This window comes from Candoia aspera, chromosome 6, assembly GCF_035149785.1.
Source record: "Candoia aspera isolate rCanAsp1 chromosome 6, rCanAsp1.hap2, whole genome shotgun sequence".
NCBI classification, from domain to species: Eukaryota; Metazoa; Chordata; class Lepidosauria; order Squamata; family Boidae; genus Candoia; species Candoia aspera.
In genome coordinates, this window is record NC_086158.1 from 72,692,670 (window position 1) to 72,720,414 (window position 27,745).

A 27,745-nucleotide genomic window follows, 5' to 3' on the forward strand; every position below is an offset into this window, starting at 1 on the left:
CAGCTTACCCCGAGCGGACCGACGATGAATTCTCTGGCCGGCGGGAAGAAGGAGGAGAAAGGCAAGAACATCCAGGTGGTGGTGAGATGCAGGTAAGTCCTCACGGGACGTCGCCTCCCGTGGGCAGGGAATGGTACCCAACGCGGGGGAGCCAAAGAGGCGCCGCTCTTGATTCAGTGGGTCCTTTCTCGTAAGCCCCACTCAGTTTTGATTAGGATTAACCTCCAGGATTGTAGCCCTGGACATTTTCTGTATTTGGGCTGGATTCAGATTGGATCATGTTTAGAACAACCATCTTGACTCGAAGCGCCGAGTCAGGATGGGTGTTGCGTTAATTTTGGGGAATATGCCGTAAAGATGAGCCAATCTGGATCTAGCCCTTGAGACCATAAAAATCAAAATGCTGATTGTTGAAGGATGGCTGCAGCCCTCTTACACTGAGGTGGGAGTAAAGCCCTATTTGTTATCATGCACTTTGAACTATAGTTTTACTATTCATTTGTATTCAGAAGTACTTTCCACTGGAAACAATAGGGCTTATTCACAGTTAAGTGCATTGTTAAGCTTCCCAAAGATACATTTTTTTTAGTTTTTTCTCAGAGTCATGGAGGCAGGTGAATCAGTCTGGAGACAGCATCTTCAACTTGACAAAAGATTATTGATCAGACATAATTGTCTTACAGTGTATTTTCATATGGACTAAGGTTATTTCATATGTATGTATGTATATAGTAAACTGCCCAGAGTCCCCCATTGGGGGAGAGGGGTGGTAATATAAATATAATTTTATATATATACACACACACACACACACACACAGATATTTCTTTATTTGGACATATTTGAATTAGGACCAATGACAGACTTCCTTTCATCCTCACTCTCAGTAAAGATGTAGAAAGCTAATAGTTGTTGAAGGCTGTAATAAAGAAAAAAAAGCCCAGGAGTATAGGGTTTTTTTAAATCTTTTATATGATACATGATTGAGCTGGAAGTTTTCTAATGATTATATCATCAACTACATTATGGGATGGGCAGAAAATGATCAAATATAGATGGCTGCCAGTCAGCAGTTATTCTCTAGATAACTTACTGAGCAAGGTAAACAGTACAAAATATAAAAATCAGTACAATCTTCTAATATAGATAAGGATCTGTTTTAAAAGTCCCAAATCATATCCATGCCCTTGGACTAAGACATAAACCTAATATAAATAATATAAAATAATAATTGGGCTAAAAAATACACCTAATAATAATGCTGTTCAAGGGTACTGGCATGATGCGAAAGCTTGAATCTGAAGATAATTTTTGTGGATTCATGCTTTATTATACTTGTTTTTAAATAGTTATATCATAAGGTAGCTCATTATTATACAATCCACCTGCATAGTTATAAAGAAACTAAAGCTTAACTCACGATTGTGTTTTGTAGCCCAGTGGCATTGTGTATTTTAGATCTGTTACTTTCATGATGCAATCCAAGGATTTGCACAGATGTGTTATAATTTAATCTTTGCTTCAAAATAATCTATGTACAAATCCAAAGGTTCCATGATGGCCTTGCTCAGGATCTGCTGTATGTTCTTCTACTATGGTGGCAACATAGAGCACAAGATCTTTGTTGTGGTGAGGCTGTGATTTTTGCTGATATTGTCTTAGTTGCTTTGAATGGCACATACACTTTAAATGAAGAGATTTTTGTTATATGAGTCTCTTTGGCGTGGATTATCAAGAACCATCCTTTTATGCCATCATGGTATCATGAAGTACAAAATCAAAATATTTGTGGTATGCTCTGTGGACGGAATTGAAGTAATTGCGGCTATGGTTTTTCTTTGCAATTAATTGGCATATATTTTGAAGATTATTAATGTCATGATAACACCCAAAATGGCCAGATCTGTTAATTTTCTGGTTCAAATAATGAAGATAGTTGTCATCTGTAGTTTGATCCTAGTTTCAAATGGACTGCATGTCAGGGTTTTCAAAATCTATAGGAATCTGCATCTCAGCTCCATGACTTTGCATCACAGAAGTGCTGAATGTCTTTCAGTGTTATGGTTTGATAATGGTTTTGGGTCCATCATTCTTTCTCAGCTGAGCCTCATAGAGAAGGTGTTGCGGGAATAGTGTGAAGCAACATCCCACTGTAAGCTGCATTCTGGTCTTGGAAGAAAAGCAGCGTATCAATCAAACTGACCACCATACTCAAACAGTGAGGGCCTAAGGAGTGTTTAAAAAGGAGAATAATCAATAACCTACCAATTATTTACAGCCTAATTAATGTCCTGTATGCTGCCTAACTTCTGTTGGTTGATTGGATGGGTTACAGATATCCTTAAATAAAGAATGTGTCTTTTGTGTCACCTAACTACACCAGTTATCACTTTTAAGGCAGTGCTTCCCAAACATATTTCCTTCATTACCAAAAACCACTTATCAGAAAGTCCTTTTTACCCAATGTAGGTAAAACACTTTAAGTCAATTTAAATATCCATGTTATGGTTGGGTAATGGGTTTGTGTGTTAACCCAAAGGAAAACCACTTTTACCCAATTTTGGGTAATTTACCCAGGTTTGAGAAGTGCTGTTGTAAGGAATGTTGGTGCAGAGATTAGGTAGATAGAATTTACACATACACGATATATACAAAGCTCTTAAATTGGGGGTGTTGTGGAATAGCCAGCTTAGGCAATAGTATTTTTATCTGTAGTCCCACGCCCAAATTCAGATCTGTTTTTTACAAAGATTTGTGGGGGAAGAAGTCATCTGATTAAAAAAAAAAATCTCCTCCTGGCAGTGTCTATTCCACTAGTAGAAGGACACATACAGTTACAGTTCAGCATAAACTATTGTACTAAACTAGTACAAGAGGTTTGCAAAGCAGTATAAAATGAAAATTATGAAAATTATAATGCAACCAAGTTTTAAAATGACAATTATTAAAATCAGGAGATCAAATAATATAAAACATGAGATGTGTATTATGAAGTAGTGAGGAGGCTTATGTCTTTTTTCTGAAGGCCTATTAGATCTTAACTGTCTTTGAATTACTATCAATGAACATAAAAAGAACTCTGCAGGATCAGACTAAAGCTCTGTCTAGTCCAGTGTTCTGTGCCATACACAGAAGCATCCAAGAAGTTTACCAGCATCTTTTATTTTTAAAAAATATAAGCTAAAAAACCATGCTCAACTCTATCTCTGCTCATGGACATCCACAGGGAGACATCAACATTGTCAAGATGATGGGTGTCGTACTGTGATAGCAGCAACACCTCTTTTGTACACACACAATGTATATTGCAAGATTGTGCCCACCGTTTTGCTAATTCTGACACCAGTGGACCCTGCTGCACTCTGCTGATTCACTGCCATGGAAAACTTTCCATATGAAATCCAATTCAAGGCTTTTCAAAAATCCACATCACTTCCAAAGTATTGCCCTGCTGCTGTGCCGTTAAGTAGAGCTATCTAATCTAGCTAAGCCCATTTCAAAGTGGTTTTGGAATCTTCATGTATTGCACGCGTGCCAACTAAGCTTAACTCTAACAAAAGCAAAGGAAACAGGCTTATAAAGATGGGATAAAAATTAAATAAATAAGTCTTGTGCTGATTTGAAACCAGACTTACACTTTTTTCAAATGACCTATGGGAAACTGTTTTTAAAGGCCCTTCAATATATCTGAGCGCAGAGCTAATTCCTACTCTGTAGTGGAATGCGACCATGGAAGGAAAGAAGTTATTGTTCGCACTGGAGGAATGACTGATAAAACATCACGGAAGACCTATACATTTGATATGGTAAGTCTTACTTATTTCTTAGCAGGACTGTTTAGGGGCTCTCCCCCGCCCCCCCATTTTGGTAGGATGGGAGCATCAAGCTTACTAGCTAAATTTCAGCGGCTAAGTTTGCACAAAATTCTAAGGCAACAATGAACCATATATGCCGTGGGGTGCTGGGTAAAGACTTTGTTTCCAGGTTCAAACCCTGACACCTTCATTAATATGGAGCACTCAAACAGACATGTGCCTGAAACCCTGAGGGGTTGTTAGGAGCATGAACACATGCTAGTTTGATATTGGCTATAACATCAAACTAGGGGTCAGTGTTATGCAGGGTTTCTCAACATTGGCCACTTTAAGATGTGTGGATTTCAATTCCCAGAATTCCCCAGCCAGCCATGCTGGCTGGGGAATTCTGGGAATTGAAGTCCACACATCTTAAAGTGGCCAACATTGAGAAACCCTGTTCTTATGTATACAAATCTCAAGCTCACAAATTCCTGTTACTGGGTTGAGTAACTGGAGCTTCCTGATTAGAATTTCCCTTTCTTTTCAAAAGATTTTTTAAAAACCAGGCTCCTACCTGATGTATCCTCATTTGTACAATTTGTGAAAGGAAGCACTTCTGCTGAGATCTCACTTCGTCTCAGTTCTATCCAATAAATTAATAAATGAAATACATTCTGAATTTCCTCATCCAAAGCCAGAAAACATGTCAACAAATAAAGGAAAAGTCTGCTTCACATTAAGCTCAGTTTCTGGTGACTTCATGGGCATGTCCATATAGCTTTGTGGCAAAGGATATGGAAATAATGTGCTCTTCCTCCCGTGGATTTTTTTTTCCAATTGCCCTGTTTAGCTGATAGCGCTCGTATTTCCAGGTGGTCTCCCATCCAAGTACTAACCAGATATATATTATTAAATAGCCTACAAATTGAAGAGTAACCTAACAACCATGCTTCTTGCATGTACAGAAGATATGATAGGGAAATTCTCTTAAAGTAAGAAGTGTTAAATATGTATTATAAGGAAAGGTATCTATTAGAGAAAAAGTAAGAAGAACAAATTGTACATATTCATATAATTTCACATAAAACCCAATAAAGCAATCTTTACCTTTAAACGGAATTTTGGGTTTTTATGTATATGCAGAGTTATTTGCAGAGAAGATTGTCTTCAAAGGAGCAACTTGGCTGCCTGATTATATAGTATCAGAAAGATGTATCGAAAAACCGTATTGCTGGACCAGAGACTGATGAAGGATTCTTAGTGGAGGCCAACTTCTATTAATTGTGAAGTGTACTCAGTTTCTGACATAGTGGCCTATCTAGTTAATCAGGAAATTACTGAAAGACTAGCCATTTCCTTAATAATTCAGAACTTAAACAGTTTCCATGTTCCAACAGTCTACAGCATAACGTAATACAAGGTTAACTGTGCACATTTATTCATAAACAAAACACAAGATAGATGCCTATTTACTGAAGGGGCACAAAATTGCCATCATCAAGTAGAGTGGGCATCTAAGAAATATATAACATGGGAGTTAGTTGCTGCTTCCTTAGCATGACTGCTATAAGTAGTTCAGAAGCCATCAATGCTGCTTTTAATCAGTACAGGTTTATGTCTGAAACTGGACAGAGGGTCAGTTTATCAGTTCTGCTGAAGAACTTTTGTTGCTTCTTCATCCTGAACTGATTTCATCCAGTTGATTGCCTGAACTTGCTTCCCTATGCGTGTCTCTGTATTAAATCAGATGATTGCAGGCAGGTATTGTTTTGATTTGTATAAATTATAAATTGGTCTGGTAGTCTTTGGCTAAAGATTCAAATACCAGTTTCGGGGAGTTAGATCACTTATTTAAAAATAGAAGCAAGACTTTTTAGTCTCATTCGGGGGGGGGGGGGATTACATATGACCAAGGCTGAAACACATGTATATGGCTGGATTCATGCATCACAATTTTTAAATAATGCTTTGTTAAACAAACCATAGTGATGTGGGTTATGCAAAAAGAAGCCATAAACTAGGGGTTGGTGTGTAGGCCCAAAAAGGTTGCCCACCCCTGTCATAAACTATGATTTGTAAAATATCATGGATGGGTTCCTACATTATACTAAGAACCAGACAAACCACGTTACAGCTTAGTGGGATGGGTGAACTCAGTCCATGTTAAAATATACGTGTAGTTCTTGACTTACGACCACAATTGGGACCGGAATTTTCATTGTTAAACGATGTGGTTGTAAAGTGTGACGTCACGTGACTGCATCATTTAGCTATGGCAATCCCAGCACTTCCCATTGCCATTGTTAAGCAAATTCCACCGGCTGTTAGCCGAGGACCCACCCCAATCCAAGCCATTCTGGGCTTGGTCCCTCCCAGCCCCGAACCTCAGGTAAAGGGCTGCCTCCAACGCCTCCCCAGCTATCCCCCCCCCATCTCTGCCCTTTTGGCTGCCCTGCACACTGCCTTGAGGGGCAGCAGCAACTACACGGCTCTAGGGTTGCTTGCCATGCTGTGGCTTAGGGGTTGCTTGCCGCGCCATGGCTCTGGGGCTGCAAGAAGCCTCTGAGCCGCAGCCGCCCCAGCCCAGCCACAGTCGCCCTCACCACCCTGACTCCAAGACCTTCGCCGTCTTCTTGTCCCCGTTGCTGATGAGGTGTGCCTGGCCTGACCCTTCGCAAGCAGCTGCTGGCCACGTGGGGCCATCTTCCCCAGGTCTCATGAGGAAAGCAAGAGGCTGCCAAGCACCCAAATTTTGATCATGTAACCACAGGGGTGCAGACTTACAACTTCAGTGACCAGTTGTAAGTCCCTTTGTTAGCGCTGCTGTAACTTTGAACAGTTGCTGAACAAATGGTCGCTGAACAAAAGGACTACCTGTAATTTACTATTGGGTCTGAACTTCTCTTTGACCTAAGGCAGTTTCTGTTTTTGTACTGGAAGTATGAAATAATATGAAGTAAATTAGTTTTGCGAATAATTACAAAATACAGTTTTAACTTGGTTTATTAGAAGATTATTCTGGTTCAGGTAGAAGTTATGTGCGACTTCAGAGCACTTTAACAGAAAAGTCCTTTTTTATGTCTACTCTCAGTGTAAGAATGGTTTCTTTTATTTAATAAAACAGGTTTTTGGAGCCCAGGCCAAACAAATTGATGTGTACCGGAGTGTGGTATGTCCAATTTTGGATGAAGTACTCATGGGCTATAACTGTACTGTCTTTGCGTGAGTATTGTGTTTATTTTCCATTGTACTTCAAAGTATGTGATTGAAGCTAATATTCCAAATTCTTTTATACAGCTACGGTCAAACCGGTACAGGAAAGACCTTCACCATGGAAGGGGAGCGATCACCTAATGAAGAATACACATGGGAAGAGGTAAAAATATTTCATTGCAATTCCAAGTATAGTGGGACACATTCTCACATCCTAATCTCCAACCCACGATTTTTTTGAAGTAAAGTAACAGGTATCTGCTCATACTTACTTGCTAGCATTCTAAAGCTGAATTCCTAGATTCTAAAGCTGGTCAGCTAATGCTGTGATATAATTTTTCTGTAGGATCCACTTGCAGGTGTAATTCCACGTACATTGCATCAAATTTTTGAAAAACTTGCAGAGCATGGTACAGAATTTTCTGTGAAAGTTTCTTTGTTGGAAATCTACAATGAGGAGTTGTTTGACCTTTTGAGTCCCTCTCCAGATGTTGGGGAAAGGTTGCAAATGTTTGATGACCCACGTAACAAGGTAAAAAAAAAAGGGGGGGGGCAGATGTACGTCCTCCTTCAAGGTTATGAACTTCTGAATTAGAATATGTAACCTCAACATAGGTTGTGAGATGGGCGGTGCAGAAATGTGAGAGAGAAACAAACAAGCATTTTGTTTTGACAGAGAGGTGTAATAATCAAGGGTTTAGAAGAAATAACTGTACATAACAAGGATGAAGTCTATCAAATCCTAGAAAGAGGAGCAGCAAAAAGAACCACAGCCGCTACCTACATGAACCAGTATTCCAGGTAAATAAATAGTTGTTTTAGAAGGCCTCAGCTGCAGGCTTTAAATAAGCAAGACTAAAATAGGAAATCGACAGTTGTTTTTCAGTCCTTAGGCAATAATTTGCTTAGAGTCATTCAAATATGGCAGGATATGAATTCAGTAATCGGTAATTATATAGAACCTCTGGAACTATTTCAGTTGCAGGGAAGGGAGTATTTAAACTGTGGCTCTGAAAACATGAAAAATACCAGACAGTCATAGTGAACTTCTACAAGGCTGTGGATCTCCTGTAGGCAGCACCCACTTCCTGCTAGTGCGCTTCTACCTTGCTGAGCAGGGTCAATTCAATGGGGGCAGTCAGCCTGAGGAACCACTCTTACTTGATTTTCTTCTTGGTCAAGTGATTTAGAAATGTAAAATTTTCAGATATTTTGAAGTTATGAGAGTATATTGGGGGAATAAAAAACATGCAATTTTGAAAAGTCAGCTTTAGCCTGAGTACTTTATCAGTATAAAATGTACTGTTTGTACTTTAATTTAACAAATAAAATTGCCAAATGAAATAAACAGAACAATCCTCACAGAATTTTCCTCACCACATCTTGGTGGACGTTTCTGCTCCATTTCCTTTTGGTATTTTGATCCCTTAGGAGAACAGGGCAATGAGCCGTCTGTTTCCAAGTCTTAAATTAAATCTTACTTCTTAAATCTTATGTCAGTTAAATCATAAGTCTTAAATCTATGTCAGTCTTTTGAATGGAGATCTAAAAGTTGCTAAAAAGGAGGAGCTTAGTCAGAGGGAATGGAGAATCAGGATACTTACATCTGGTGTCTCTAATCCTAAAATGATTAGGAAGCAAGCAATAATTCACAAACAGTGAAATTCTTCTCCATTTTCTCCTAAAGATGGCAGCTGCAGAAATACATCTATAGTATACACAGGAAATATTCTTTAATGCTGCCAGGCTTCTTGCAAAAAAAGTCTTCATACTGCATTTTTTGAGTGTGGAAAATTCATTTAAAATTCATTAACTAATCCCAGCCTCCTCTGTGTGTGTGTGTGTGTGTGTGTGTGCGCGCGCGCGTTTATAAAAATTTCTAGTATCTCTACTGGAAGAATGGTCCAAAACAGAGCTGTGAGTAAAGTGTGAATAAAGGGGCTAGATTTCCATGTATATTATGGCTATACTCTTAAGATTTCGTATAGATCTCAGACCTGGGAAAACTATCCAGACCTCTCTGTCATTGCATGTAACATTCATGCAGTTGTCCCATCAGCTTCAGTATGGTCTGAAGTAAAATGGGGTATCCAGTTGCAAGGTTCCAATACAGTATTTCTCAAATGATTATCCTTCACAGTTCAGAGGGCTATTAGGACATGAATTAAAACCAGAGAGATCCACCAAATCAGACACTGCCTTAGAATTTTGTAGCTCTTGATTTTTTATAGCAGCTATGGGAGTGCCGAAAGATTGTTCTTTTTCAGGATTACCTTCACATAGTTGCTTAAAATTGGGCTTATTGTCCTGAATATTTTGTAGGGCAAAATTTATTAATGGCTTGGCTGCTTGACAAGTTGTCATTAAGGCTTCTCTCAGAATATCTAATCTCTGAAGTATATTGGCCTGCCTTGAGTCTGACAGAGCACCGAAGGAGTTGATCAGGCTTTCTTCAAGTGAATCATTTGCCAGCTGTGGAGTTGTAGGATGGGCTAGTTGTTTGCTTGAACGTTTCTTTGGCAGAGGCTCTGCTGCTGAAAAGTCCTTGAAGTTGTCTGGGGGAGTTTTACTATCGTATTTTAAAGCGCCAGTACCCTCTTGGCTGTGCTGAGCCACAAGTGATCTAACTTCTTCGAAGTGAAAAACATGAACTGTAAAGATTGAAAATGTACTCAAAAAAGGTTTCATTTTGAAGAGCATGCTGGGTACCACAGACTGTCCAAATGTCAGCAGGACTCGACTATAATTGCCTCTGGATGGAAGCCATTCTACCTTTTGTAAGTTCATAGATTTCCTTTCACAGTGTAAAAGCTGACTTAAGGACTGAATAATGGCTTTTTTTGATCCCCATCTGCCTCTGTTCTGTTGTTTAAGATTTGCAAAGTTATCTTATTAGTTTGTAGAAGACATTTTCTTAATGAATACTTTTCATCCTTCACTCCTTTCTCTGTGGAGCTGCTTATCTTTTCCTTCCCCCCCGCTGGTACTCCCTCTCAAAGGTATGGATTTGGAGGTAAATTCTTCCTTTCCTCGGTTGGCTGCATGTAAAGCACAGTCATTTAATTTGATAGGGTAAATAATATGATTAGGCTGACCCTCAGTAAATTTCATGAAGGATTCTTTTAGGGAGTCAACTTTGTCCTTAACTGTAGTCAGCAAGTCAAAAATTGAAAGAACAGTCTGGGCAGTTAGTAGGCTATGCCTAGTTATAAAGTCCAGTGCATTTTGTTCTCTCAGGGATTTAGGGTTAGAATCCATGTCTCCCTCCTGTATAAATCGTTCAGCGGCTGAGCTAACAGCGACTGCCGTGGAGAGGAAGCATTCTCTATCAGTGATGAGGAAAGGTCTAAAAGTTGCTGGCTTTCGATCTCAGCCTGCAAATCCCACTCAAGTAGCTGTCCATTAGATAAAGTGGGGAAACGTTACTTACAGGGGAGACTTGCTTGCTTGTAATAAATCTATCAACCTTCTGCTGTTTTAATGGCTTGGCTGGCAGTGGTGTTGCAGACGGCATTCTCTGTCGCTTCTTTCGTTTTCCCATGTTGACCGTGGTAGTAGTTACGATTTAAAAGGTATGAATGGAAGAGCCCATTACCGAGGCTACGGCTTCGTCGCCATCTTGGGGGCAGGGCCTCAAATTTAATGTAGTTCAGTGAGTGTGTGATGCTGGGGGACATCCAAGCCCTCCATATTTTAGGTCAGGGTTCCTCAACCTTGGCAACTAAGCTGTGTGAACTTCAACTCCCAGAATTCCCCAGCCAGCTTAGAGTTGCCAAGGTTGAGGAACCCTGTTTTAGGTAATGGCAATGAAAAACATCAGCTGTTTCTGGACCCAGTTCTTCCTGAAACTGTATGCCTCTTTTCAGGACACAGGTCCCACTGGAATGTTGCTACCTCAAGGAATGGTGTCTTCCCGTTCCAACTTGCTGGTATCAAATAATGCATTTGAAGTAGCCAGCTAGTTGCGGGTACCATGAAACATGAACAGAGGAACACGAACAGAGTTCCTGCTGTCCTACAAAAAATAAATAGACAATCCTTAGAAAAACTTGTAAACTTATGCAACACGGATGGGCAATGTATAGAATATGACCATTTGCAGAGCTTGAAACATTCTTCTCTTTTGTCCTAATAACAGGCTTGCGTAGAAAACAAAAAGCAGAATTGGGTGTGTTGGGATCAGCAGGCTTTTCGCTGTCCTTGCTGGCCAACCAGTCATGTTTCCTGGCCTCTCCTCTACTGAAGTATGGGATCCTGGTCTTGATTTTGTGCTACTTGTGTAAAATGCAGCGCAAAATCTCCTGCGCCTATTTCTAGCTCATAGCTTAGAATTAGGAAGGAGTGGGTTGATCTGCTAATTATGTTCACAGATCTCAAAGGCAAATCTGTTTGCCTCCAAAAGGTGTGGCATCAAAGGGTTCATTTTACATTCTCTTTAGCTTCATGCTGGGAGGAAACCGTGGACTCATCAGCTGAGCCTTTTTCTTAAAGAAGTGAGTGAGCCCATTTTGATTGCCTTCCACGAAGTGTTTTTTGATTTAGTAGTATTTTATGATGTGCTTAAAAATTTATTTCAGTAATTCATGGTCACGTACCCTCTACTTTAGAGGACTGAGAACAAGTCTACAATATCTCGTCTGTTCTCAAAGCTGTTTGGGATATGTCTGGACCAAAGAGTCATAGACCTGAAGTTGGTTTAGCATCCAAAGCAAATCAGCTATTGCTTGTAATTGCTATCTAAACAAGATGGAAAAACAGCTTCAGGTCAGGTGGCAAGAGATTATTAATACTCATCAGAATATTTATCTGTTATCTCAATTTGTAGTCGATCCCATTCGGTGTTTTCCATCACATTACACATGAAAGAAACAACAGATGGAGAAGAGCTTGTGAAAATTGGAAAGCTAAACTTGGTAAGTGTCAACACACGGGACTGCACCAGATCAGATTATGCTCAGTAGTACATAAATGGCAGAATACCAGACAGCATTATTTCGGCCACTCTCTGAAGGGAAGTTACATTGCAGCGGCAAACAGGCTGTCAGAAAACCAAGTGGATTTCTTGTGATATAAATCTATTATTAAGTGTCCTGCCCTTTAGGATGATAGAGGACAGATCTTTCAGTTTGAATTCCTGTTTTGGAGATGTAATATTTTAATCCCATATTCTGTATCATCTCAGATTTCTATGTACTAATGCAAGTCATCTTAGTCTGGTACCTTCTCCCCTCACCCTATGCTATCATTTGAGGACTTGCTGGATTTGTAATCCTCCAATTGTTGATTAATTACATACCTCAGCATCCTAAACTACAGGTAGTCTTCAACTTACCACCATTTGTTCAGCGACTGTTTGAAGATATGATGGCACTGGAAGAAGTGATTTATGACCAGTCCTCATACTTACGACCATTGCGGCATCCCTGCGGTCCCATGATCAAAATTTGGGCACTTGGCAACCAGCATATATTTATGACAGTTGCAGCATCCTGGGGTCACATGATCACCATTTGCAACCTTCCCAGCTGGCTTCTGACAAGCAAAATCAATGGGTAAAGCCAGATTCATTTAACAACCATGTGATTCACTTAACGACCACATCAAAAAGGGTCATAAAATCGGTCACGTTGCATGGTGCCTCACTTAATGGCCACGTCACTTAGCGACTGAACTTCCAGTTCCAATTGTGGTCATAAGTCAAGGGCTACCTATATTGGCCACGCTAGCTGTGGTGGTTGGGAATTTAAATTCCAGATATCCTCAGATGGAATTGTGTTGATTTTCAACTAGTTAGTGCTTAGCAATGATTCTTGGCTACCAAAGTTGAGCATAACTTCCTGACCTCTTCCAATGACTACTGTATGGTAATTTTTGACTTAGACAAGTTCTTATTTATAGGTTGATCTGGCAGGGAGTGAGAATATAGGTCGTTCTGGAGCAGTTGACAAAAGAGCTCGTGAAGCTGGAAATATCAATCAGTCTCTCTTGACGCTGGGCAGAGTTATTACTGCGCTTGTTGAGAGAACACCACATATTCCATACAGGGAATCAAAGCTTACTAGAATCCTGCAGGACTCTCTTGGAGGACGCACAAAAACATGTATAATTGCAACTGTTTCTCCTGCATCGATCAATCTCGAGGTAAGGTGCTTTCTTTCAGGTAGTTTGCTATGAGTCACATAAATTGGGCTTCCAAATTAAATTTAAATTTAGAAGCTTATAAGATTTAATAAACATTGTGAGAAGACCTAGACCTCTGGAGAAGTCTATAATACTTGAACAGGTGGAAGGAGAGAGAAGAAGGGAACAAGCAGCAGGAAGGTGGATGGATTCAATTACAGCAGGGATGGGTACACGATTGGAAGGTCTGAGGGGACAGACCATCGTGGAGAAAATCTTTTACGTGGCTTGCAAAAATTGACACTGACTTGACGGCAAATAACAACAACAACAATAATAATAATAAATAGAAGTTCTATTAGTGGGATTCTGATGTATTCTGGTTTATATGCCACCTTTCAGAATGGAGTTTTCCCAAGGCAGCATAAGAGTTGGTAGAGTTGGAATGCTCTGTAAATCACAATAATAAATGCCATTTCTCTATAGAGAAACCCAGCAAGATACTTCTGGAGTGAATATCCTTGTACCTTTTAACAATTCTTTTCTCTTTTATGCAGAAGTGGCTACAAAAAGATGACTTACTCAGCAATTTTTTTATTTTTATGTTTTATTTATTTTGTCTTTTGTGCCACAGGAAACCCTGAGTACTCTAGAATATGCCCACCGGGCAAAGAATATCATGAATAAGCCTGAAGTGAACCAGAAACTCACAAAACGGGCACTCATTAAGGTTCAGTATGTCTTCCTTAAGAATAAATGCCTTCTAAACCTTGCTGGCTGCATTGCAGTGTGAACGCATTACAGCCGATTGAGCTTTTCAAAAGGGCCAGGCCAAAAATGTAAGTTTGTGAGGTTTACGGGTTCCAAATGCTTCAGAAGATACATTCCGGCATTGTGCTGATGTTTTTCACAGGAGTATACTGAAGAGATTGAACGCTTGAAACGAGATCTTACCGCTGCACGAGAGAAAAACGGTGTCTATATTTCCCTGGAAAATTATGAGTGAGTACTTGGCTCCCCACAAAGGCTGGCAGCTTAGGGTGAACATGACATCATGATCAGTTCTATAAAAATTGAGCACCAGCTCTCCCCAGTCAGGCAGGATCACGCACTGTTGTGCTTCCTGGTATAACTAAAAGTAGAACACCACTCCTAACACAATTGTTAGGGGGTAAGTTATAGGATCATTTACACTTGCATAATCTCACTGACTTTGGTGTAAATGGTCAATGCCATTTATTGTAAACTGCTTTGAGATTTTTGATAAGGAGTACCTAATGTTTTAGATAAATAGCAATAATTTAAATTAAATAAGTACCATTTCAGACAGAAATGGCTATCAGTAGTGAGCAACATGAGGAACTTTCAGCACGATGCTTGGAGAACAAGAGACAGATCTCGTGGTGGCCAGACGTGAACGATTATGTCTCTCCTGTTTGCTCTTAAAGTTATCTCACTGCTTGGCCTGGAAGTAATAAGACTACATAACTGTTAACTTTAATTGATTTTTTTTAGCGCTCTTAATGGGAAATTGACGATTCAGGAAGAGCAAATTGCAGAGTATATTGAGAAAATCACAGCAATGGAGGAAGAATTGAAAAGGGTAAGTGAACCTGATACATTTTTCTTAGTCTTTTGGGATGATTCTCAGATGGGTAAGGAAGCTCCAGTGTGCTCATCTTCTCAAAAAATAATATGATTCTACTTAGACAATATTGGTCTGCATGTAACAACTGAAAAGTATACTCATATAGTGTAGCTCCAATAGGGAGGAGAAAAATAATTGTATTCACTTGGTTTGCCATATTAAAACATGTTAACTTTTCCATGAAGGTTTCTTCTGAGATACAGATAACAAACCTGTTTGAGGTCAATATCTAACCTGAAGCAGATAATAGCATTTTTTTTATCAGTTATTTCTATGACTTATCCATTCATTCATTCATTCGTTCATTCATTCAATTTATATAGCCGCCCATCTCAAACCACTGACTCTTACGTGATGTCAAGATAGAACCCTTGCTAATATTCAGTGGTGTGCAATTGTTTGTGCTGAGGGCTACACAAAGTATTCTGACCAGCTGGTGATAATAAGGCTATATCTGTTTTTATGACCCCTCTCCAAGCTTTTGTATTTGTCTCCTGACTCTCAAAGTATCCTGTCTGTTCTCATAATCCTTTTTTCTTCATTGCTTTTTCCCATCCCCACAACTTGTAAAACCTCTCTCAGAAACGTAATTAACACACCCGATGAAATGGGCCTGATCTACAAAAGGCTATGTTATAATATCAGCCTTTAAGATGCCACAAGTCTTTATTGTAAATACTTTGATGATAATTGAGCGCCATAGAACAGAATGCTGCCTTTAATTTATCTTTATCTCTTTATGCTCTTTATTTCCTTATTAAATTATTTTATTAAATATATAATTTATATATTTATTATATATATATATGTATATATTATATGTATATAATATAATAATATAATATATTAAATATAAATTATATTAAATGCCATTTAATTCCTCTTTTTATTTTATTACATTTTAATTACTTTACGTATTAAGGACTGTACTCATGCAAATCAGCTGTGTTTTTCTGGGACAGTTGCTCTCTGTGTCTGAGAACAGCAGAGTGTTCACAATGCAGAACATCTTCTGAAGCAACAGTAATAACTAGGCATTTTGATCTATTTTGCTGACAAGTGAAATGTATATTTGAAAGTCATTATTAAGTAGAAACAGTACCATTACAGAAACTTGGTGGGAAACTGCTTACTATAAAATATGAGGGGGACGGAATCAAACTGGAAGTGTCATGAGTACTGATAGTGAGCAGGAGGGCGCCCCTATCCAGGGGGAAAAATGCATGCGGAGTTTAGAGGCTTGGAACTTTCCTTCGAAGAAACTCAGAGCAGACCTGCCTTGATTCTTGGGTTTATCTGTGAAGGTTTCCCATGGCCTTTCAGTTTGGCAGGATTTTCTGTCCAGTAGAGTAGGACAATAAACACTACAGACTCAAGCTACCATCTCAGCGTGGTTCTTCACTCTAAAATAGGACATCAAGATTGCGTCAACACTTGTACCTAAAAAGACCATGGGGTCACCAGTCAGAAAAACTACTACTCAGAAAAGCATTATTTTGCACATATTTACCTCTCCTGAACATTTCTCAGAATGCAGGTCATATGGAGCTTTTGTCAATGTGCTGCTGCAAAATCAGCAGCAAGGAAGATCTGGGGATCACACAGAAGCCATATTTGTACTGCAGGTGGCCCGCCCTTATACTAAATGATCTTTACAAGTATATTTTGTCTTGATGCAGGTTACTGAGTTATTTACTGTTCAAAAAGATGAAATAGAAAAGTGCCAAGCAGACCTACAGGCCAGGGAAATGGAACTGGAAGTTACTCAAAAAGACTTGGAAACCACCAAGGTTCTTCTTGCTGAAGAAGAATATGTGGCATCAGCTTTAGAGAGCACAGAAGAAAAACTTCATGGCACTGCTACCAAGGTCATACAATATGACATGCTAACTTTTTAAAAAAAATATGGTTGATAGATTAAGATAATTGTATTTTGAATGGTCAAATATGGAAACATCTACAGTTCTGAAGGAATGTTGGTCTTTCAGTGCCAGTCATGGTGAAGTAAGAAAGAACTGTCTTTGTCGTTCATAGAGAAGAGTGCATCCTATGAGGGGATGATGTTTCCATTTTGTGGAAAGCTCTTTCAGTTAGTAGTCTAAAAAAAAACAACTAAAGTCAGATGAGGCAAAATTGGAGAAAATGTTCCTCAGTGGATTCTGCATGGAAAAGATGTTAGAGCCTTTTTAATTACTACCAGTTTGGTCAAGGAACTCATTTCAGTGTAAGTGATTCAACTTTTAGTACGCGTTGTGGTCTGTCGTGCCCCGTTTTCCCAGTTTTGTGGCAACAATGGTTTTTTAGATCATCAATATCATAGGATACTTTGTCCTGAAATACGAGGTTGCTGGAAACCAAAGTATCTAGAAGTCAAACTGTGACAGAGATATTAATACTGCACTGTTGGCTCAGTGATAGCTAGCAAAACTGTATTTCCTGACCAAACCAGCCAGAAAGATATTAGTAGACATTAGAGTCCATTGGAGTTGGGTGGCTAAATACATTTAAATAATAATTCTTTTCCCGTCATTTTCCTAATTTTCATTCAGAATCCTGTTTTGTCTCAGTTTGTCAACACTTTGAATGTAACTTTGTGACTGCAAGGCTCCGCATAGCTTGTTCTTTGTGAATAAAATCCCTTCATAAATCTAGATATTTACTCATTATTAATAAAATTGTAATTCTAGGTAATGGATGGGCAAGCAAACCCTTCAGTGTGGTTGCTTAGCCGATTTTGTTTTCAACCATGAATAATTAGTATTGTTGTTATCCTGTCTTTTAGAGTAGCAATCTACCCAAAGCCACTCACAAGCATTCTAAATAATTGTAATTAAAATAACTATTTTTAAAACAAAGAAACTTCTAGGGCCTGTCCCATATAGCATGTGGTTCTAATAACCTGGAGAGGGTTGGGGGGAAAAAAAGTTCAAGCTTTCTCCCATTTCTCTCCAGGGATCCTTCTGCCTATGCAATTTATGAAATGGCTTTGGGTTGGGGGTGAAAGAGTCCAACTGAGCAGCCTTCTGAGGTGATTGTGGCCTGCCTTTCTCCTTCTTTATTCAGGAGTAGCAGAGCCTGAAACCTGATCCTCACTGAGGCTCCTTTTTGGCTTTGTGGGGTACACTGAAGGCAGTGGGAACACATGAGCTGATGATATGACTTAGGCTCCCCTTATGCTAAAATGTGTTTCAGTGTTACATGTAAACAAGGCTACTGGGACTGACTCTTTGTCTTCTTGGGCTTAGTATATTTGGAGGAATATCCATATTTGCTGTTGTTTCTCTAGTGAGCATTGTGTTTTTAGCATGTTCTGCAAAAGGCACAAGTTTATACTGAGCTCTGAACTTCTTGAGGAAATGCTCATAGCTGTAAATTATCATAGATTTGTTTTTTGTGCAGACACACTTCTGCAGATTTTTCAGCAATTGTCCTATGGAGTAGGTTAGACCAGCCATTATTTCTCAGTCCAAGTCATCCAGTGCTTTCATGGCTGAGGGTGACTTTGAACTAGGATCAGGGTGACCCAGATGTAACATGTAACAATTACATCAACCCTTGCTTGGTAGTAGTTCTAAAGATTCTGTTAGGTGTCACCAGCACTTTACTATTATAACTCCATAACCCAGCAACTCTCTGTGGTTGATGTTGCTAGCTGGACAAGACACATGATCTCCATGTGTAGAAAAGAACATGAAGTACACTTCTTGCTCTAATCTTCATCACACAATGGATAAGCTCCACCCACTGTTGTCTTTGCCTCGTGCTACTCAGACACAGAGTTTCTATTCAATCCAGACCCTCAGTTGTGCAGCCAGTTAGATTAAGGGGAACCCCACATGTGAGAAGTTGTTCACACAGCTGTTCCTTCAAATCCATACACTTCATGAGCAGTCACTGAGGTAGAAACAACTAGATCAACAATACTTCACCTCTTTCGTGTCCTGCACAGGAGTAAAGCATAAACAAGAGATTTAAGACAGTTTTGTAACTCCCTCTCTGAGTTTACATTTGGGAATGTAACGGAAAACATCTTCCAATGAGTGTGTGTGTCTGTGTGTGTGTGTGTGTGAGAGAGAGAGAGGATATTTGAAGATTATCAATCTTTTTTGTGTCTTAGCTGCTTACTACAGTTAAAGAAACTACCAGTGATGTGTCTGGTCTGCATGCAAAATTAGATCGGAAGAAAGCAGTTGAGCAGCATAATGCAGAAGCTCAAAAGACATTTATGGATCACATGAATATACTGTTCAACAAAATGCAAAACTCAGTGAGAAAGAACTATCAGAATCAGCAGGAGAAGTTAGACTCTTACACCTCCTCAGTTGGTAAGTGTTTCTGTTCAACTTTGCGTGGCAATAAAGTAACACACACATACACCTGGACGTGCCAAAACCTGGATTCAGACTTGTTTGGGAAATCAAAATCATTACTAAAAGACTGTTGCCTTCTAATAAGAAGAGGGCTTGGTTAAATTGTTATACCCATCTTTTTCTTTTAGATGATCTTCTATCTGCCAGTTCTTCAGCATTTGGAGTGACTGCAGCAGCTATAGATGCAGCATTCACTTCAGTAAAGGAAATGGTTTCTACTGAAGTTTCCCTAGCTTCTGAAAAAATACTGAGGCAGGACGCACTGACCTCCAAAAATAAAAATGACCTGCAGAAAATGATAGTAAGTACAAGTATAAGTAATAGAAAGTAGAACAATGTTTCAGTTGTCTGAAGTACAAACCTGATACAAACAAGGATCCTAATACCCAGAGCTGGAGGATCCATGTGATTTTCAAATGAAGCAATATGTAGATATTAGTGATTACAGGAAGATAGATTTTGGTACAGCCTTTCTTCATCCAGTGTCATGAGGATAAAAGCTGGGAAAGTTTGTGATTGGAAACTTGGGACAAGTTTCTAAGTTGTAGCAGAATACAAAGAAGGATGCTGTTGGAATGCTTTATCTCCCAGTTCTACAGAAGGAACAGGAAACTTGATATTTGCTTCAAGAGTGTTTTGGTTATTGTCTTCAATAAAATTTCCCCAAGATTTATTAGTGCCGTCTCAGCTCTTGGGAAAGCATCTTGCGATGAGGGAGCTTGGCACTAAATCCCTGAATGGATCTTATTGTTTCCTAAAGTGTGAGAAACAGTTGCTAATTTGGAGCAGTTATAATGTCTGTATGCTTTCTATAGTTCTGTTTTCTGATTAGGTCTGAATGTTTTCTTCATTGGAAGCAATGCTGTCCGCTATCTTGCCTTATCTTCTAGGAGGAACATGCATCTGGACTAGGCAGAGCATTAAGTAGTCTAACTCCTGTGGTGCAACTTGTGCTGAGTATAAACTCTCATCTGCAGGAACATTTCAAGAAACATTCATCCTTGGCCGAAATGGTAATAAACATCTCTTAAAGTACTATAATTGTTGAATACTAGCACAGGGATTGGGATCCTTTAGCCTTTCAACCTAATCCAGTCCAAGAGACCAACCCACCGGGCCCCTAGGGCTTTCATCAGAGCTCTTCCTGCCCCTTGCAATGTAAATCACTTCATTTGTAGTACTGGTTCAGCTATTCCTTGCTTTGTCCCCTTGGGAAAGGCACTGAACAGTCAAAGTTCTCAAGAACAGTGGAGTTTAAAGGTGGTTAAGACAGAGTTCCCTCAAATGTACTTCTGCTTGAGTTGTCTTTGGAGAAGTCACCAGGCCATCAATGGTGGTATGAATAGTATACTTCCATTCACTGGACAGGAAAAGCCGAGGAACTACCATTCCATATTTTCTCCTGCGGGCAAAAAGTTTTCTCCTGCATGAACAAACATACTTTATAAGGACGCAGTGCTTCTGAAAGGGACTAAACTTCTACCAGTTCCCCACCCCTATGTACTCTGCTGAGCATCTGAAAAGTTGGATCCACTTTCCCTCCCCACCTCTAGGACAGCTTTTGTCAATCTCAAACCCTCCAGGTGGAGTGAAGTAGAATGCCTGTCCAGTTATCTCTGGATAATCTAGATAACTCTGGAGAAGACTGAAATATCTCAGGTCCTGCTCATAGGTATCTGGCAGGAGAACAAACGATCAACATGTTATCATGACATCACAACACAAACCCTCTGACTTACATACTTGTATCTGGGGTCTGTTATGATGTCTCCATGCATGTATTGACATTTTTTCATCATCAGAGTTACTGCAGACACCTGTGGTCCAGCTTATATGAATATTACTTACCATGTTTTTTTAAAAAAATTCAAAACACATATACACACCAAACAAGTATAGTTTAGAAAAAGCCAATAAATATCAATGTTTCCTTGAAAACTGATGAGATCTCTTTTTCTGAATGAAAGATTACAGGCTATAAAGAAGAACTGGCTACCTTCTTCCATGATCATTCTCTTTCTTTGAGTAAACTACATAAAGACAGTTTCCAAATGTTTTCTCAACTTCAGGATAATTATGAGAGCTTGCAGAAACAAGTGGAGCTGGCAAAGATGGCACAAAAAACGGTATTTCTTCCATTTGTAGCACAAGAAGTCAAGCCAGTGTCTTTCGTAGGTCCATAGTGCACTAGATAAGTGGGTGGGTTGATGGTCTTAGAGAAATATGGATTGCTACACTGTTTGAGGAACTTTGCTAAGTTCTGCTGGCGTGTGTTCCTTTCTCTATCCTGGAGATCATTATTGCATGTATGGCACAGTGTGGCCTTTTTAAGGAACAGGTAACTAGTTTTCTGGACTTCTACTGCCATTATGCCCAGTTAACATGACAATGGATTGTGGGAGTTGCAGTCAAAAATATTTGGAGGACAACAGGTTGCCTATCCTTGTCCTAGTGGCTTTTTGACCCTCTATATTTGTCTCCACTACCAACACAAAAATTGGCTTGCCTGCATGCTTCTGGCAGTGATCCCCATATTACACAGTGGTTCCGCTTTATAAATCTGTGGGTGTTTTTTTTTTTTTTTTTTCTGCTTACTTTCCTTGTAAGAACAATAACACAACCAAACAAAGGGTGGGAGAGAAAAATGGGAGTATAGGTTACCTTCATGTATACAAATGCCTTCTAGTAATATGGATGCTTACAATGTTTGTATTTTTCCTTAGTCACATATACATACCAAGTCAAATGTGTTCAAGTACATCAAGGAGAAATATGAATGTGTCATTTCTTGTGCATGTGCAGGAGTGGAGAGGGATTTGGCTGTAGTTGAGAAGGGGAAAATGTGCTTGTTGAAAAAGGAGCTAATCAGGATAAGCAGCACTATATATCTATGTATGTTTCATTCTTCATAGTAACTTGGAGGTAGGGTTGTGTTTGTCTGTAAGTTCCATTTTAGGGTTGTGAGTCTGCTTCTTCCAGGAAGCAAACAGGATACAGAAAGTTGAGTTTTGCCCATCTCTAGCAGAATCTTTCATGCCAGGTGTCTCCTGAAAAGTGGAATTACTTTTTTCAGAACTGTCTCTAAAACAAAATATTCAGCCCCGTAAGAATTCCTGTTCTGTATTAAGTATGCACTGAGAAATGCATTTGAAGTATATTTGAATAAATGTGAGCTTTCCAGGCATGCTTCCAAACTGTGTTACTAGTATGCTTCAGCTTAGTAATATTTTTTCAATTTCCCTGTATTCATACTAGGGTACAGCCCAACTTATTGCTTTGCTGCAAGATCAACTGAGCCTGTTTGATCAGGAAGCTCAGCAGAATCTAAGCCAAATCCTAGAAAAAGGTGGAAGCCTAAAGAAGAATATTAGTGATGTACAGGAAAACGTAATTGTGTAAGGAAGTTTTTTAACTTTTTTTCTGAAATACGTTTGAGGGGTTATTCTAATACTCTTCAGTGCCTGGGAGGCAAATTGATCTTTATATTTCTTGGTCTAAAACTCCCATATGCCTTACCATAGACTCAAGCATCCCTAGAGCAGCCCAGCTTCAGACCAAACCTATACAATTGTATTGTCAAGGCAGAAGTGGGAGACTTCTAAATTCACGTGTCTGAACAGATCCAAGTACAGGTAGTCCTCGCTTAACAACGATTCATTCAGTGACTATTCAAAGTTACGACAGGGCTGAACAAATGGTGGTTACAATCAGTCCTTGAAGTTATGACCACTGCAGCGCCCCCACAGTCACATGATCAAAAATTGGGCACTTGGCAGCCTGCCAGCATTTATGACCACAGCGTGCATTTCAACTCCCCTCCCACCTATCTTCACCCCATCTCTGCCCTTTTGGCTGCCCTACCCTCCACTGCCAAAACCTGCCCCCGCCACCCCCAGCTGACTTGCTGTCGTCTTCCTCCCACTGCTGATAAGGCACACCTGGCCGAGGCAGCTGCTAGCCCTTCACAACACTTCTACAAGGCTGTGCAAGGCGTCAATAGAGGGTAGGGGAAGTTGAAGTGGAGGTGGGTAGGAGGAGTTGAAGCCAAGGCAAGCATGGTAAAGGCAGCAGAGCCTTGTTTGCTGAAGGGAGCTTGCTGGGCCCGGCCAGGGAGGAGGCTGCAGTTTGTACAGGGCAGGAGAAGTGTGAGGTCCTCGCCTAACAACCGCAACCGAGACTACCAGAGCTGCCGTTGCTAAGCAGTGCAGTCACGTGATGTTTCACCCAACAACTGCTTTGCTTAGCAGCGGAAATTCCAGTTCCAATTAGAGTTGTTAAGTGAGGACTACCTGTATGAATGGAACATGAAGTCATATCTGACCCCTTTATTTGTGCTTGGTTTTGTGTTCATTAGCTGCTGATTCTGCAAATTTTTAAGTAAATCAATAACTTTCGAATGCTTGAGGTACTCAACAAAGTTTAACTCAAAACTGCTTCTATAATTATGTTCACTCTAGTATTCTGGGTACCCTGGGAGTTTTTACAGCAATGGGTTCAGTACAGGTAGTCCTCATTTAGCAACCACAATTGGGACCGGCAACTCAGTCGTTCAGCTAAGCGGTCACTAAGTGAAACTGACTGTGCTTATGATCTTGCTTCAGCTTTCCTTTGCTTTACAGACCTGGAAAGGTGGTAAATGCAAGGATTGGTTGTAAAGTTACTTGTTCATAACTGTCGTAACTGGACAGTCACTAAATAAGGCAGTCACTAACCAAGGACAACCTGTAATTTTATATTCAGCATTTTTTTATTTCCTCTTTAAGAGCAGAAAGTCTTATTTTCCAAATAAAGAAACATGAAACTGTTAAAAAAACCTAATCCTTCAATTCAAATGCACATCTTGAAGTAACATAATCAAAATAATAGGTTTTTACATTCTTTCTAGCTCTATATTGTTTCTTAGAGATTTCATGTATTCTAAGCTGCAATAGCCCTCTAATGGGTGAAGCGGGTCAATAAATGAATTGAGCGAAATAAAACTGGCTCTTCTGCTATCCTCTCCTTTACTGACTAATGTTAATTTCAGGAACAGCTACTTCTCTTATGTATTGCATGGCTTTGATCTCCATCCCAATAACACTGCTGAGAATCAAAGGCAGGGCAGCACTTTTTAAAAAAATTATTTGGGGGTGTTAAACTAAGGCTTGCACACACTTGCTTTTATTTTTTTTACTGAAAAAAAATGGCAAACAGGTCTGTCTGTTCTCCACTTTTGCTCCAAAATAATGCCATAGAGGGCTCTTCCAAAATAACTGCATGCTTTAACAAAAATTTGGTGAAAGTAGCAGTTTAGGTATAACACTGATTTGGCTGCCGTTTTAGTCTCAGTCTGTGTGATGAAGCACAAGGATTAGCCCTTGAATAATCTGTTGCTAAACCCTTTCATTTAGGCAAACTATTGGCCTTTTCGACTCTACCACTTCCCAGCAGAACAAGATGATTCCAACTCTGGATGACTTTTCCCAAGAGATCAGGCAGTCCAGCCATGATAATGTTAAGATACTTCTGGAATCAGACAGTCATTGTCACAATCTGGGCAATAGTTTGAAAAACACGTGTAAAGAAACAGCAAGCTTGGCTGAAACAGCAACTGCAGAAATAGTCTGTGTAGTTGATCAACAGAGAGCTTTTCTCAACAGCCAGAACGAGCACTTACAAAAGATCTATAAGGTAACTCTAAATCTCACAACCTGGTTACACCTACATCATTGAAGATTCTTTAGACATGGTGTGTATAACAAGCGTATATATAACTTTGGACCGTACGACACAATCTGTTCTCTCAGGAATGGCCGTTTTGCTGGCTATCTCCCTTTATTCATGGAAGCCTGGAAGAAGGGCCCAATCCATGTTTTCCCACATTCAAACAATCTCCCTTCCAGAAATAATGGTAGTTCACAGATGCTTGGAAAGGACCATAAATTGCCGTCCTGTGTTGAGTAATAAGATTCATGCAGTCAAATCTGCAGTTTATAATATTGAAGATCTGGTTTCTTGAGATGTTTGTTTTGCTTCCAGGACCTCAATGCCAACTGCAGTGCGTCAGCAGCCAAAGTCACAGATCATATTGAGAGACAAAAAGAGGCTGAAGATATCATCCTCAAGAAGCTTCTTGGCCACTTGCAGAATGAGAGAGATGTGCTTACCAAACAGAAAGATTCACTCCTTGAAGAAACAGAGGATGGTTTAACTCAGATTAATGGCTTCCTGGCTGAGGAACTTAAAACGGATATCCCAACAGGTATTTGGAGAGGAAAAATTAGCCCTGCAGACTTTGGAGGGAGCTGAAAAAGAGGAAGAGCTACTTCAAATAAGTTTTTTATTCCAATAAGAAAAGATGGCTTTGTTCTAAGATGGTGTAGTGCACTGGCTTAATTATCTTTTAAATGGATCTTTCCCTAAAGGAAGTACTCCGCAGCGGAAGGACTACCGTTACCCAGTAGCAGTTGTGAAAACAGAACCACGTGACCTCTTGCTTGGAAAATTAAGGCAAAAGCAGATGGAGCGGACAGCTACTCTAAAGACTGCTGAAGCCATGACGGCTGATGTCTTGGATGAGGTAACTACGGATAGTAAAGGGTGGGAAAATAGCCTGCTTCTCCCAGTGGGTGGTGCTGAAACTGCTAAGTTGCTGTAGAGGTAATTAACTGTCCAGAGGGATGCTTCTGCTCCGTTGCATATTCAACTTGTAGAAATGGTTTATCTACACTACCACAACTGGCTAACTGTTGTGTGTTCCAAGGATTCTTTGGAGGATGAAGAAGAGATAAGAGAAACTAATGAGAGCCTTTTCAGTGAAAAATCCTACTTGGAGACTAGTTTATGTATTCAGACCAGTGGTGGTGTGCCCTTTTTCCAGGTAATTTATATCTTTTTGTGTGGACTGTTGATCAGGAGATATATGGCATATGAGCAACATTGAAGTGTAAAATTAGGATGACCAGTCTGTAGCATGCATATTTCATGTAGGAATTAGTTCATTTCAGCTCAGAGGCTTGCTTCAGAGTTGATATACCAGGATGGCGCTGCAGAAAAATTAGCTTTTTAGGAAAGAAGAGAAGCAATTAAAACATTTGCTGCAGTTGTCTGCTACAACATGGCACCAAGTTATACTTAGAAAACATCACACTTCTGAACCCAAACTATAAGCTAGAGTTTCAGTCAAAATTAAACAGAATATCTACCAAAAATCCATAAACAGAAGTATGTGAAGTTTTCGGTGGGGCTATGTGAACTGTAGAATCCAGGATTAGGCATAGAGCTGAGTATCCTAATATCAATTATTGTTTTTTTTTAAATCATATAGTTAAATTCATAAAGACAATGTCTACTGAAGTCTCAGAAGTCATAATGACTAAGAACTGTGGATATGTGAGTGGCAGAAAGAACATTAAACGTAGACAAATTTATGAATTTTGTGCAGCGCATAGAAAGGATTTGGACAGACATGGACTGGTGAAAAATGGACTGATGGCCAGCTCAGTGAATAACTTAAGCTGTTATGATCGATCTTTTTATTTATTTATTTTTCTCAGAAATTCAAACAAAAGTGGCTTCTAACCCACCAGGAATATAAATCTGATCAGCAGAATAGGGAATGATGTAATTTTAGGTAATTTAGACTTTCTCAGAATCTCTCCCATTTCCTCCCCAAATTTGCTCTGGGTACTTTTCAGAAGAACATAGGAAAAACACAGAGGTCCGCACAAGGAATCCCTAGGAATCTCTGAAACTTGCCTTGGTGGAGATTAGTTAGTTTTAGGCCTGGCTAACCATGCAGCAGATCATAGTGCTATATACTACCAGTTAAGAATGGGTCAATTTCCCCCTGCATTTTAAAAATCCTTGCCAGCATAAAAAAGACGAGCTAATTTTCTATTTTCAGAAAACTAGTTTTGGGGAATGCTTCAAAGTGATGCCTTCCACTGAATTAGGAGGAGTGTCTTATTGTGCTAATGCTTTTAAATGAGTCATTTCAGCTAATGGGATATCTCAGGTCTCTCAAAATATGTAAGAGAGCCATTTTTTCATAGATCACCCAAGAGAAGAACAGTCTCATTTTAAATTTCAAGTGTTCTGGCTGTAGTTTTGGCATTTTCATATGCTGGAGAGTATTTCTGCTTGCCAGTTAGAAAGTGAACTGTCTGAGGTGATGTTGGCACAATGATGGCAGTTATAAAATGGAAGTGATATAAAGCTTTTCCATCACTTAATAAAAGTAATACATAATAACTTAAGCTCTTTAACTTTACAGCATAAAAGAAGTGTCAAAAAGGATAAAGAGAACAAATCAGCAATCTTTCTGGAAAAGGCCAAGGAGGAAGATTCAATAACTCCATCTCTTTCAAAATCAAAATATCCATTAAGAGTCCTGAACTAAGAATGTACAATATCTTGCTTCTATTTCTTTCCATCCTTGCAAGTTTTATCATCTTTTGCTATGCACATGGCTTTGTAGTCAGTGTCCCCGATTGCTTATGTAGAGATCTCGTCAACACGGGCTGCCTTTTATACAATATAATTTGCTTGTTTTTTGTTTTCTGCAGATTTTGAAATGTAATACTTTAGTTCTCTTAAATAAAGAAAAACTAACATTA

At 39.5% G+C, this 27,745-nt stretch overlaps 1 protein-coding gene across 1 annotated transcript; it reads left to right on the forward strand.

Annotated features, from left to right (window-relative positions):
* Positions 1-27,745, forward strand: KIF11 (kinesin family member 11). Its single transcript, XM_063307389.1, has 22 exons — positions 1-92; positions 3,674-3,806; positions 6,922-7,019; positions 7,095-7,173; positions 7,357-7,542; positions 7,687-7,811; positions 11,836-11,923; positions 12,909-13,151; positions 13,765-13,860; positions 14,044-14,132; positions 14,646-14,733; positions 16,458-16,646; positions 18,896-19,103; positions 19,277-19,449; positions 20,039-20,161; positions 21,116-21,274; positions 22,404-22,543; positions 24,539-24,818; positions 25,167-25,389; positions 25,553-25,707; positions 25,891-26,007; positions 27,403-27,745. The coding sequence occupies exons 1-22, from the start codon at positions 25-27 to the stop codon at positions 27,526-27,528; spliced, it is 3,186 nt and encodes a 1,061-aa protein (XP_063163459.1). The 5' UTR covers positions 1-24; the 3' UTR covers positions 27,529-27,745.